Source organism: Corticium candelabrum, chromosome 1 (genome assembly GCF_963422355.1).
Source record: "Corticium candelabrum chromosome 1, ooCorCand1.1, whole genome shotgun sequence".
Lineage (NCBI taxonomy): Eukaryota > Metazoa > Porifera > Homoscleromorpha > Homosclerophorida > Plakinidae > Corticium > Corticium candelabrum.
In genome coordinates, this window is record NC_085085.1 from 14,651,049 (window position 1) to 14,664,941 (window position 13,893).

The 13,893-nt window shown below is 41.3% G+C and overlaps 1 protein-coding gene across 4 annotated transcripts; it reads right to left on the reverse strand.

The window, feature by feature from the left end:
• Positions 1-5,635: 5,635 nt before the first annotated feature.
• LOC134185072 (uncharacterized) lies at positions 5,636-13,879 on the reverse strand. Of its 4 annotated transcripts, none has more exons than XM_062652853.1 (8): positions 13,683-13,879; positions 13,487-13,625; positions 10,702-10,757; positions 10,232-10,643; positions 6,669-10,159; positions 6,554-6,613; positions 6,438-6,492; positions 5,636-6,373 (listed from the first exon to the last, which is right to left on the reverse strand). In XM_062652853.1, exons 1-8 carry the CDS (start codon positions 13,752-13,754, stop codon positions 5,853-5,855), a joined length of 4,806 nt encoding a protein of 1,601 aa, XP_062508837.1. In that variant the 5' UTR covers positions 13,755-13,879; the 3' UTR covers positions 5,636-5,852. The 4 variants fall into 4 exon arrangements, with proteins under 4 accessions (XP_062508837.1, XP_062508844.1, XP_062508854.1 ...); XM_062652860.1 differs by having other exon boundaries at positions 6,554-6,610; positions 13,683-13,878; XM_062652870.1 differs by lacking the exon at positions 13,683-13,879 and having other exon boundaries at positions 10,702-11,132; positions 13,487-13,608.
• Positions 13,880-13,893: the final 14 nt, after the last annotated feature.

The following is a 13,893-nucleotide window of genomic DNA, read 5'->3' on the forward strand; positions in this document are numbered from 1 at the left end:
TCCAGTAGGTTGAGCAAAACTTTTCTACTGCAGCCAAGAAACCATCTTCACTTGAGATACTATAATGAGTATTACCTAGTCCATTTTCAATGTCGTCCATTACATGACATAGTTGCTTCCTTACTGTTTCAACTCTGTTGATTTCATCCATGCCATTACCTGTAATTATGTGATCTTGATCAGTATCATGTCTAACACAGTCTTGAAGTGGGTCATCAAAGGGTGGGAGTGGACCTTCCAATGATTTCTTTACGTCTTCATTAGACCATTGCACATCAACGGAGAGAGAACGTAGGTGCTCTTCATCTGCTTTTTGGTTGACACTACTGTAGAAACTGATGTCTTGGCAGCTGCTTCCTAGAGCAAGAACTGCAAAGAATTGTCGTCCTTGTGGAGATTCAGTTGGAATGCTATTGATACTATTTTTCATGTATTTTGCTGAGGCTGCAAGCTGATGTTTGCATGGCTTACCATTGAACCCTATAGGACAGGAGCATTCTCCGAGTTGTAGGTCGACTACCCTTGGATGTCATCATTTGATTGACTTTGCACAACATAAACATGTGGGTCATCCGTAGGCATAACATCAAGAGAAATGGCTCCTGGCTTGATTCCAGCAAGGGTGAATCTCAGTGATACAAAGTGGTCAAGTCTGTTGCTTGCATAGGATAACAGTCGTCGTTGATGGTATAAGTCTAGTGTTTTCGTTATCAGTTGAAACAATTGAATTGAATTCCACGCTTTCCTTCTTTGGAACAGGATGTCCTTTGTAATCCGAATACTTGCTTCTGAATAGTTGTTGGTGAAGTTTCCTCGAGTAGGGAATTTTGTACAAAAACACAGTGCCCACTCTTTTCTTCTCGTCCAATAGCTATCTATCCTTGTTTTGAAGTTTCCAAACTGGGTGTTGTCAATTTCGTTTTTAACATTGTCTAGGGCTTCCTCTGAAGGCGAATAAAGAAGACGTTTGGTTAGTAGCATACATGTGACTCTATCATTTGCTGACACACCAGACCTAGCACTCCATAGCCAACGCCACATACTTTGGAGAAAATGAAACACACACAGATGTAAAACTGCTTCTGGTCGGGTTGTCTTGAGTGCTTTTCTTTCACTGGCAGAATCATCTGTTAAAATCATTAAGGGTCCAACTGTTCTGCCTCTCCCGAAGAAGGCATAGTCAGGTAGAACATCAACAAGTGCTGTGAATGCTGATGATAGGGTCTCAGCATCTTCACTAGATGTCATTACAGCACCCAATGGTATTGCACCAGCTGAAGTACTGCAGCTCACAATGAAGACTGCAGTATTCAAATTGTCCAAACTGGCTGTTGAGTCACAGTAAACTAATTCGCTGCTTTGACGTAACAGTTTGTGGGCTCTTGCCATCAATGGTGTGACTACTGCTAGGATAAAGGGAACGTGGTCAGATATTTTTGTGACTTTAGCTGCCAGTGGTTCAAATGAGTCATCAGGAAGCCCAGTTTTGTACTCCACCTCTAACTTATATTGTTGAAGAAATGCTTTACCACCATTACTAGCATGAATTTCATTGAATTGTTTTACTTCTAATGACAGACGGTCAAACATTGCTTTGCCGTTTTCAGGACCGATACATCTTTCTTGCCACTTTTGGAACAAACGTTGAACATCTTGACAGTTCGGATTGATGGATCTATCGGCAAGAGTTTTTTCAATGTCAAGAATGTCATACTTCATTTGCAGTTGATTTGCATATTCATGCCTAGCTGTAGCTGCTGAGTTTCCTGCCTCGAATAAACTTGTAAACTGCTTCTTGACAGCATTGTCTACTGGGCGAAAACTGAGGACACGAGCAGAGTTGACTGGGTGGTTATGGCAGTACTTAAGGTTAATCATGCAAAGATGGTTTGGATGAGCGGCAGCTGTTGAGCTGATCTTTGGATGTAGTCTGAGTATGAGGGTACTAGGGCAAGAAGTCTTTTTGTTTCTTATACTTTTCTGAATGAGAGCCCGCTTTAGATCTGAAGGTGGGCATTGTTTTGACAACTGTGTTTTTGTCAGCTTCTTTTGCTGATGTTGGCAGTGGCAAACAGTTTTAAAAAGAATTCTTTGTCCAGAAATTTAAGTGCCTTGCGTTACCCGGTATGTTGTTTTTGAAGTCTTCTCAAAGTTGTCAATCCACTGGACTGCTTTGGTTTGGTCTTCTGCATTTATCCATGCTTGCAAACTAAAGGTTTGGGTTTCTGCTCCAAGGAATGACTCGGGTGTATGTCTAGTGTACTGATCAACTATGTAGTTGTAGGAATCAGGGAACAAGTACGCTATTTCGTGAGGTATCTCACTGTTTCTAGTATCAGCTATGGTAAAACAATTCAGACTTGAATGACTGTTCTCTATTTTGTCAGTAATGGCTTTGTCACTCTTTCTTTCTTTGTCAGCAAGCTCTTTGGTTCTCAGTTTATCTCTCTCAGCAAAATTGCACTCTCCTGCTGTAGCACTTCTGTTGGCTATAGATTTGCTATTCTGGTACAAAATGTTTCCTCTGACTTGAGCACCAGTTTTGTAAGAGTTTATTAAATCAATATCCATTCGTTTTCTCTTCAAAGTGAGGCTAGGGTGGTGATCTGTTCTGACGGACTTGCATTTTTTACTTCCTGGTAAAGGGATTAAAAGACGTTTGTTGACGTCAAATATTGATATGTCAACTCCTTTTTGAACATTTATCTTTTTAGTTAATAGCCAGGTTGCCAAGACGTTTCGCAGATATTGTGCATATGTGCTTGGATGGTGATAAATACGAAGCAGAGATTTCACAGGATGACATTGAATCTGTGGAAGCTGTACATACTGCCAAATTTCTTTTGGTCAAAATGATGCAACAGCAATGAAAGCAATGACAATAACTCCACAAGAGGATGAACATGTTTGCACTGGGAAATTGCAGCATTCACGTGAGCAAACATGCTTTCCTTCTGCATCAAACACTGTCTTGTGTAGGGCTAATATTGGATATGCAGTTGTAATGTGTTCATTAAGAAGCTTGTTCAATTCAGTGAATACTTGCTGGGTCTCGACGACTAGGTTAGTTGGAACCGGGTAGCCAAGGGAATCACCATAGAAGGAGAGTTTGGCATCAAAGTCAGTAGCAACAACAGTCCAGTGGTTTCCTGTTAATAGTCGATTGGATGCTACAGCAGTGCCTGACATAGGGTCAATTTGCACATTTATAATCCAAAAAGCTAGTCGAATGCTGGTTCTTCCATGCAGTGCTGTGGTAATATAGTCTTGAAGTCTTGCTTTGTTGTACTCTGATAGTACAAGGCACAAACAATCTTCTGATGACAGGTTCACGATGTTAGCAAGACACTCTAGCAGTTCATCTGACAACCATCTATTACATGCTAACTTTGACAATTGGCTGTTACTAAGACCAGCACATACTGTTGCAGATGCAGATTGATTTAGCAATAGCTCCTTGAACGTTTGTAAAGCATGATTGTCAGGGTGTTCTAGATTCAAATTATTTGGAAGGTTATAGGTCTGACCGAACCATTTTTCTTCCTGAAGAACCTATTAAAAAGTTAAATAGTTATCATTACTGATAGAACATTAGTTCTGGTGCAATAGTGACAGGTACATGCATGCACATTGTAAGTAGCTGTGCGTGTGTGTGTGTGTGTGTGTGTGTGTGTGTGTGTGTGTGTGACTGTGTGTGTGTGTGTGTGTGTGTGTGTGTGTGTGTATGTGTGTGTGACAGTGTGTGTGACAGTGTGTGTGTGTGTGTGTGTGTGTGTGTGCGTGTGCGCGCATGTTGTGTTTAGATTTGTTAGAAAGTTGCTATATACTATCTGTGCACAATTTATTAATTAAGTTATTGACCTCTGATGCTATTCTCTTGGCTTCATGAATTGCAAGGAATTCATGCATTGCATCCAGATCAAAGATTCCAAATAGAAATGATGCACCATAATGCCTGTTCAAAGCCTTTTCGCTAGATTCATTCTCCTTCCTACTCAATGCTCTACTGCATGTTGTACAGGTAGAATGGCTGGGCATCATGCTTCTGTTCTGTGGATCACTGAACTGATTAGTTCCAGTCATGCAAATGATGCTTCCTTTCTCTGGGCTGACATGAGGGAAGATCAGCCTAGTGCAATCTTGACGGGATAGCTCTCTTACAGATCTACGCAGGTCAAATGTACAACGTGAGGCGCAGCCTAGACAGCTCCTGCTACGTAAGGTTTCCTAGCGGAAGTGCCTTCGCTAATTACTACTAGCTAACCTCTTCTTCAACGTGAATGAGACAGAAGCAGGGAAGTTTCTAAACATGCTTTCAGCTGAAAAGAGCGCGAAATTGAACAGACGGGGAATTGCACTGTGACAAGTGCGAGACACCTGCAAACTCACGTGCAGGATAGCCACGGCACGTGTACTAAAAAGTCAAGCACGTGAATCTAGCATTTATCCGGGATATTTATCCGGGACTTGAAATAACCGGCCCAAAAAAATTCGCGTGATGCAAGGGGAGAAAGCAGTCTGGAATACCGAGGCTAGCATAGCAGTGGAGGGTCAATGTTGATATAAATATTCACCTGTCGGCTTCCGTACTTCCCTCTTTCGTGCCATAGCTATGCAGACATTAGAAGAGCGCGAGGCGAGAGACATAATATAATTTGTAAAACTTCTTGCAACGTACTCATGGGCGTAACCAGGTCTAATTTTTAGGGGTTTAATTTGATATTAATGATATATTTTGATATCAATTTAGGGTACGTTTAATCTAAGTAACTAAAAGTTGTATGGTATTCGTAGGCGCCTTGCGTTCGTGAGTAACACGTGCAACGGAGATTTTAGGCTTTCTCCGCCGCGGGGGGCGTGACCGGCTGGACACTCGAGCCGACAGAGATTTCAGACCGTCTACTGAAACGCCGAGTTCTAGCTAGACAGTACGTATTTGTTGAAACCCTAGCTGTCATGGAAGTAAACATGCAAACTTCCTAGTAGTTTAGCTTATATTACGTGTATAGGCCTGGTATAGGTAGTCGTCGTTTTGCGATCGTGATCAAGACAATTGAAATGTACAGTCTAGGTATGCACTCAGTTCCGTTGTAACGACGGTGGTATGGTATTCACTGACATAGAAATTGATATCAGCAAACATTGACTATCAACAGTGTTAGATGCAGCACACTGTGCTGCACAGTGTAGTAATTTACGTAAAGGATTGATCATACTGTAGTACGGGACGTGTGAATAGTTGACTGTAGGTGGCATTCAGCTCCTGAAGGTGTTTCTTGGTTGTCGAGTACACACAGTCCCTAGCTACAATACAAAAGGATGGGGCGACGACAGTTCATGAAGCATTTTCGCCGCCGTTTGGTCACGTGCACGAATCGTTCCTAGACTCATTTGTAATCGGACACGGAAACAACTTTTTAAGGTAGGTCCTATCTGAAACGTGGTGGTGGGGAGGAGAAATTTGAGATTTGTGTACACACACACACACACACACACGCACGCACGCACGCACACACACACACACCACACTGTTGCCTTGCAACAGTTGAAAACAATGCATTCCACATGTGACGAGTAGGTGTAGCCTGTGACTACCAGTCCACTGCACACATAGCCTGTCTGGGAGAAGCGAATATTTTGAGCTCTGCATTCATTCCAGGATTTTAAGAATGATATATAGTTACTAATACAGTGTACAAGCAAAAAACACGTGGAAAACTAATAGATTACTTACAACAAGCCAATTAAAACAAAAATCTAAAACTGAAGTTCACCATTAAAAGAAAAAGCAAAACAATTAATAACATAAAGACTAGAACATCATTTATCGGGCTTTCTCATTGTAGTACTATCTAACAATAATAATTATTATTAACAGTTATTGAAGGCATAAAGCCAGCAGCAACATTGTGTCCTGACACTTCAAAGTTTCCAGAAGCTTTTATTTCATCATAACATTCGTTGCCTCGACCAAGATTCAACAACAACAAATTTGCAATATCAAATCTTCGTATTGCACTAAGACCCTCAATTAAACTGCCAATGATGGCTTTGTCTCCATATTCTTCAGACCACTTCTTTAGAAGGCAAATGAAAGGACTGTCACAAGGTATGGGTGGAGGAGATTCTCCAACCAGGCATTCCCACAATCCCCTCCAGTTCCCCTTTCGTTGTCCAACAGCACTGCCAGCTGATGCACTCCCACAAAGTGGTTGGTCAGGCCAAGGTTTCTCAGGCCAAGGTTTCTCAGGCCAAGGTTTCTCAGGCCAAGGTTTCTCAGGCCAAGGTTCCTCGTCATCCAGGAGTACTGCAACAGCCGTCAACAAAGGCTTAAGTCGATCTTGGGTTAGAAGATGCTGCACACTGTCTTTAACTACAATCCAATTATACAACTCATAAAGATTTCAATGCAATAATGTGCCACACTTAGTTAATACCTGATAGATAATTAGGCTTAGAGCTGTCTGTACTCTGAAAACAATCATGACCAACCTACACAGTCCATTTTCAATACTAACTGTACATACAGAAACTTAAAAGTAATTAATTATACTTTATCATCTCTCAAACTAGCTTCAAACTGATCAGAGTCTCCTGTAACATCCGCTTCCTGCTTAAAAAGTAGACTGAACAAATGATAGGAATGTTTCACAATGAACCAAAAGTACCTTTTTGTCTTTAAACCATAAATGAAATAGTTCCGGTGTGGCCATCACTTTCCCATCATCACTTTTCAACTGAAATACACCTGAACGTTTCTTCTTGACTTTATAAAAGACAGAAAAATTCTGGTCTTCATTGAGAAATCCTCTCTGTAGCTTATCTAGACCAGGAAAATCCGTCCTCAACGTGTTTGCCACCTTGGATTGGACAATATTTCGAGCTTTCTCACAGTAACTGGCAGAGTGACTGTCAAACTTGTCATCAACTATGTACATTGACAATTGCAAATATCCATTTTTTAGAACCAAATGAAGTCTGTGACCGTCAACAACATTGAACACACCTGCTCGATAAAATAGCTGTGGCAAATACCTATACTTATTCACTAGATGAGCCAACAAGCGAGTAGCAAGTTGTTCAGGAATTCGACATTTCGGAAGACGAAACCAGAGGTGAGTAACCTTCTCTCCTACCTGCAAATAATCCTTCTCAAGCAACTGTTTACTTGGACACAGCAGAGAAGGTACAAAAAACGCCTTTAGACCTGGAACAGGCAAACTGTCAACACTAGAAGACATGGGCTGCCGAGATGCATTGCCACCAGATGTTCTCTGTGCTGGCAACATAAAAGGACATATAAGATCATATGATTCCATCAACTTTAGTATTTTCTGGTTCATTTCTTCTGAGCCTTCGAGTAGATACAATGCAAAAGAAAGTGTAAGAATGCCTTTCTGCTGCAAATCAGCCAAATCAGGCCAAAACCTACAATTAATGTCATTTTTCCAATGTATTGTCAGTACTTTGCAAAACTGTTCAGTCATCCATTGTGGATCAATGACTAATGACTTCTGATGCGTATCAAATAAGACAACAGGTCGATGAAGCACCACACCCTTTCTACTCAAAAATGCCACCGCTTTGTCAAAGTCTGCATCACCTCTAAACAAGTTCAACTGACTGGCTAAGTGTATCAAATCTGTAAAAGACACAATCTGTACTTTGCTCCTAAGTTCTCTAATAACCATTGCAAGCTGAAACCATCGAACTGGTACTTTTTCTGTTCTATCAACAGCCCGTTTCTCAATAACATTCTTCAATACCCGAACACCTTCATCCAAATCTGTTTCTTTGCCTTTACCAGACAGTGTATTGTCAACACAAATAAATTCCCTGCCATTTTCACGACAAAGAATGTAGTCTTTATATGGCTTTCCATCTAACATCCTTCTCACATACTCAGACTGCTCACTTAGCAAACAATCTGAAACCTTTAGAGCTTGGTCTTTATGGGTTCCAACAAGGCACATACCAGGCATGCTACTACTTTGAGAAGTTATAAAAGCATGGGATAGCCATTCTTCCACAACTTCCCAGTTAGTCATGTGAAGCATGCCCCAAAAAAGTTCAGAAACTTCCTTATATATAAAAGATGAATGTTTGCAAGGATCCTGAAGACGAGTAGAAGCATCAAATACTATTAATTTCAGTGCCTCTCCGTCTAAAAAAGGAGCATGGCTGGGTTGGTACACAGTATGACCTCCATAATCAAACACTGACACAAGAATTTGACGGTCTTGACATTTCAGTGATAATTCTCCTCGATGGTATTGTCCTATCAATTGTTTTACTTCATCAGATATTTCGTCTGGTGATTCAGGCTTCACTTTAGATAGCAATTTCTTCACAAATTCCTCCGTAAAGTCACACTCTTGTGTCTCTTGAGTCTCAATGCTGCCACTTGTTTTGGTTGTTGGCTCAAGCTGTTTCAATGTTGTCGTTGTTTGGGTCTCTTGATTGTTACTGTTCACCGAATCCACCTGCACGTTTGAACTCGAAATCTCACTAGAGATAATTGACAGATGATTACCTTTTAGATTTCGTCCTGACCTCAATCTTTCAGCAATATTTGAAGCAATGAAATGATTACATAGTTGAGTTAAGTCTTCACCTTCTTTGGACACTTTCCAGTCTTGCAGATGACTAACAGCAATATCCATAGCTTTCACACCCTGTGTGCTTGATAAAGTACTTATGTAATGCTGTCCAGTCAATGACCGTGTCAGACTTGTCTTACCAACTTTATCTCGACCAACAACGTCAATGCGAAGAAAACTTACTTCAATGAAGCCATCAACAGTAAATTCATGACAATATAAATGCAAACAAGGATCCTGTGGAATGTACCCAGAAGAAGACAGAGAGCTTGCCATTGGGCTATCCCTACTTTGTAATTTCTGCTTTGAAGCAACTTTTTGTTTTGAAGTAGTAGAATCTCCTTCACCTTGAACAACCAAACTATTTATTGATTCCTTTTGAGATGGAGTGCCAAGCTGATGTCCATTTTCTTGTTTCTGTAATTCAGTCTCTAGTACACCACTGTTCTGATCAGAAAATGACAGTGTTTCTTCACTCAATGTCAACTGACCTGAACCATTTCCTTTCTCAGTTTGCATTGATTCAGCTAGACTCATACTAATTGCCAGATCAATTTCATGGTCATTAAAACCATCACTACCAACCAAACTGATTTGCATATCTTGCTTTAAATCTAGACTACCTGCACTCTGAGGCTGTCTTGATCGTGACTCTTGCAAGGACAATTTCAAAGCCTTCTGAAGGTCACCATCTTCCTGCAATGTTCCAGCTCTTTCTTGTGAAGGCGTGTTTTCATCATATAAATCTTCAATGCGCAATAGGCCTGCCTCATACATTTGTAACAAGTTGCCTTTGTAAAACTCATCCTGTGGAACACGAAACTCTATAAACTGTATGTTCCCATCACTTGGGACTGACAAATTCGACTTCATGTGGTCACTAAGAAATCGCACAAATGTAAGCTGCACTCCAAACTCCTTGCAGTCATTGTATTGACCTAACTGAAATCTAGAACAGTGATAGCGAGCTGCCTGAATGGCATCCAAATAAAGTTGAGTGAAAATGTTAGGAACACTCCTAGTCACTACAACAAATTCTCGTGCCTCATTTCTAAATATTCGTGCTTCCATTGGATTCAGTCCAACACCAAACTTGTAAAATCCTGCACTCCATCGAGAGTTCAAAACGGCAACTTTTCGATGAAAATCAAATATGAATATAATGTGTGGTTCTCTTAGTTGAAGATGACTTCGAACATCTCGTGAAAACTGATCTGCTTCTCGTTGAATTTGTCCATAACTTGCACCCCCTACACTAGCTGGCACATAACCTGACCTTACTTCCTCAAGACTACGTTGAACTTTCTTTCTGATCTGTTCAAAAGAGGACTTTAAAGCATTAGCAGCTCCACCAACTTCTGAAGAAGGCCACAGCTTCAAGTCGACCGCAGATGAGTCAATATACTGAGCTACAACTTCAGAGAGATTTGATATCCCATCTGTCATGTATTCATGATTCAAATCGTTACACTGAGCACCCAGTACTTGATAAGGTATGCGTGTCACCATAAAAAACAGATGAAATGCAAACTGTTCAATTAGAATAACTGTTTGTCGAGCTAAATAAAAATCAGTATTAAGAATAAAATCTCTTATAATTTACAACGACTGATTGCTGCACAGTGCTGTACCTGTGGTTCTGTTAGAAAAGTCACCATCCACAGCAGATAAACCTAAATCAGAGCTTTGCCAAGATTGCAATGCTGGATGAAGATGTAGCTGTTCTTCTGGTTCTCTAGACCAGTTGCTTTCTGACAAGCCTGCAGAATTAGTCGAAGAAAATTTGCGAGCAACTCCTAAAGAATGTCCACATTGAAATCCTGAAGATGTGCTTGAGACCGACTGCAGAAAAGGCTTGTTCCTTTGTGAAGATTCCGAACGAGGTACAGTAACAGAGTGTGCCTGATCAGCAGTCAAGTGTGAACTCAAGCTAGTCATATGCCTTGTAATATGCAAAAATTGAGGAAATGCCACAATTGCTTGACAAAAGGACCATGCTATTGTAGCTCCATGTGGTGTTAAAGAAACAACCATCTCACTTCCCTGATAAGCACAAACTATAAACGTTCTGCGGCTATCAACATCAGCTACAAACATTTACCGCATCGATGGCATCCAGATCCCGTAGTATAGAAACAAAAGAACCTCGTACATTGTCTATTATTACAAGTATATCGATGACATTTGTAAACATTGTCAGTACAGTCATTTCAGTACATGCACTGCTACTTCACCATAAATATGCATTACATTCATAACTATCTATACAAACTACAACATAAGTCTAACAGTTCAATACTATTTGAGCTGCAACTAGCTGAACCACACTAAAAGTGTCCACCCAGAAATAGTATAGTAAAAATTGACCGAGATTGCCAAAATAGGCATCAAGACAAGGCCTTTATCAACAAGTATTTTAAGTAGAGTAATGGTACTCTTGAAGAAAATTTATCTGGTCCAACTCAGTTCTGAAGTTGCTAGTGTGAAGGTGGTGTACTTAGAGACATAACCTTATAAGATCACTGGAAGAACCTGACAACAGAATTGATTTAGCAAGTAGAATCGTGCAGGTCCATTATATATTACACACAAGCTCTGTAGCAAAGTGATTCATCATGGCTAAAAATAAAACTGTCCTAAAACATGATGCAGGTGATGTTGCATAAGTTACAATGTCCTCTACTTACAGTGATAGGTGCTTCAGTATAAAATGTTAGCGTGCCTAGAGTGCTGGTACCGGTACGGACACTGTTGTTGTTGCAGTACTGGTAGGTAGCACGTTGCCCATAGGCACTGCAGAGATAGTAGATTAATTAGCTAGTATTAAATTAGGGAGCAACTCCAGTATCCACTAACCCGTCCTACGAACTGTACGTAACACCAGTTGCCACCTGCTCCTTCTGCCGACCCTGGACAGCATAGAAACCGACACTACCACCCCTACGAATTTGTCACAACTCCTATTGACAACGCCGGCAAGGATGGTGAACAATGTACTGCTGACTGGGTGTTCCCACCACACCAGTCGCTTCGCTCCCCTTGCCCTAGAGCCTCCATTTAACCAATTGGCACAGTATACAAGTTGCTGGAGTAGTCACAAGACATAACATGCAAAACCAGGTTGGGGATGAGACTACAATTAAACATTATGAAGTGGAAATGAATTCCAATATGGACAACACACGCTACCTACCAGCCCTGCAACAGAGTCCGTACAGTACCAGTACTCTAGCCACAATCATAAAATATATCAAATAGCAGAGATTATCTTAAAGCAAACAAGTGGAAAAGCACGACAAGACTCACAGAATGTTACTGCAGTGTTCTCCCCAGGCATCTCAAGACGTGGCGGCCGCTACGCCTTGGCTAAATTTTACAAGGACACGCCCAATCCCGCTGGCTAACGCCGCCACGCCTTGACTTATGCCCGCCACGCCTTCCTATCTATGTCCTAGGCAAGAAATGGGAGACTAGTGGTTTGGGTTCTTGTTTTTACGAATAAAACACCTGTTGTTGTTGTTGTGGAAAGTCCAAAAGCAACGTCATAGAGATCGCTATGTCCAAAATATAGTTATGACGTTGTTTCGAATCCGATCCGACGTCATTTGGTGGCGTATTCGCCCACATTCCAATCCGTATATGAGTCATGCCCTCAGCAGCCGTTTGTGCCGTGGAGTCGTTATTGGTGCATTGAGAGAATACAAAGTCACAGGAAAAAGTACATCAACAAATTGTGTTGTTGAAGTGATAGCCCAATTTCTCGTTCTTCTAGTGGCGTTTTTGGCACTTACGGAAGCCGATCTGGGAGGCGTTACCCTACACATAATACAAAGCACTGATTACAGACGCCAAAACGTGCTTGAACGGCATCGGCCCAAAGCCAAAGTTAGCGAAAGCATTGCTCAGGTTAGTGTAGACACGTTCGCAGTTTCGAAAACTTGTAGATCTCGGCGAGCATGCTGATACGCTGCGCACGTCTCTAGTGCACGGAAAATTGTCACCGACCGCTTAGTGAACTTGTCTACTAGTGCTACGTTACTAACTAAAGCTATTACAATCAATTTTGTGATTTGCATTGGCTTGAAATCTAGTGGGAGGCGCAGCGACATGTATGCAGATTAGAAAGAAGCCCGGATGAGAAGTGGGGCGCTACAGGGCTAGTGATAGCTAGCCTCGAATTTCCAGACCAGAGAGCGCACGAACTCTAGTCTGGACCAAGTCGATACTAAAATGATTTCGGAAGTATTTATCAATAGTGTGCTAAATGGTGTCTACCAGCGTAGGATCGTTTTACCTAGATCAACATATCATTTGTAAATGCCATGAGATCTCACGAACAAAGAAGAAAGAAGCCCGGATGGGAAGTGGGGCTATACAGGGCTAGTGATAGCTTGCTTGTGTTGTACTCTGTCCACGCATAGAAATGTTGTACAGCTAACATTTTAGACCTAACAAGCACCCTATGTTCTAGCACTGTACCGAAAAGCCAGGAAACGCCACTCAGATGACCACACCCACGTTTGAAACAACCACGCCCAATCCATTTAGCCACGCCTACACCGCCACGCCTTTGAGATATTCTGGGGAGAACACTGTTACTGTAAACTTTGAAAATAACTTTCATGTCTAGAAATGTTTTCATCACACTCTTGTATCACCAGGGTATAAAAATGCACTATGTCTCCCTGCCTCTCAGCTCCGCAAAACCAGCTTCAGTTTGAACATACCAAAGAAGTAAAAGCTCCTAATTAATTAACGTGTAACTCTACAATAAATTTAAGAAAAAAGCCACAAAATTCATGCATTCACGTCGACGTCACCAACAAAGCAACATTATATAATATCGGTTTCGGTTTCACAAATTATAAAAACTTCGTTTGCCACACCTTTCTTAATAGTAAACCTGGTGCTTTCTTGCGTTGTCGTGTCGTGTTTCAGCATGTTGTCTGCTAGTGGCACCAACGCCTCAACACTCGTAAACACCTCAATAACGGTGAGTTCCCCTTCAGTGCTCATTTCCCTCTCCTACACAAATCAAACAAATCACACTTTATTCGTAAATAACTATCATCAAGCACTCACTATAAGTCCTTTGTATTTCTCTACAAGGTCCTTTGTACCCGCATGAGCAGGAAAAAAGCTAGACGAAGCCATGGCTTTTGCTGCAAGCCTCCTGCTCACCAAATATGCAGAAAACTCAGTACACAACACGACACCAACACAGTTGCCACTCTAGAAAGCGAAAGAGAAGAATTGAGGTTATTGCGTTTCCAACGCGCGTTAGTTAAACCCC

What these genes read in the sequence shown, in the direction of transcription:
- LOC134185072 (XM_062652853.1), bottom strand. Translation starts at nt 13,754, where the DNA reads ATGGCTTCGTCTAGCTTTTTTCCTGCTCATGCGGGTACAAAGGACCTT. An exon ending in ATCTGGATGCCATCGATGCG is followed by an intron (nt 10,644 to 10,701) that starts GTAAATGTTTGT and finishes TGTGCTTATCAG; the next exon opens with GGAAGTGAGATGGTTGTTTC. An exon ending in TATGGTTTAAAGACAAAAAG is followed by an intron (nt 6,614 to 6,668) that starts GTACTTTTGGTT and finishes CTACTTTTTAAG; the next exon opens with CAGGAAGCGGATGTTACAGG.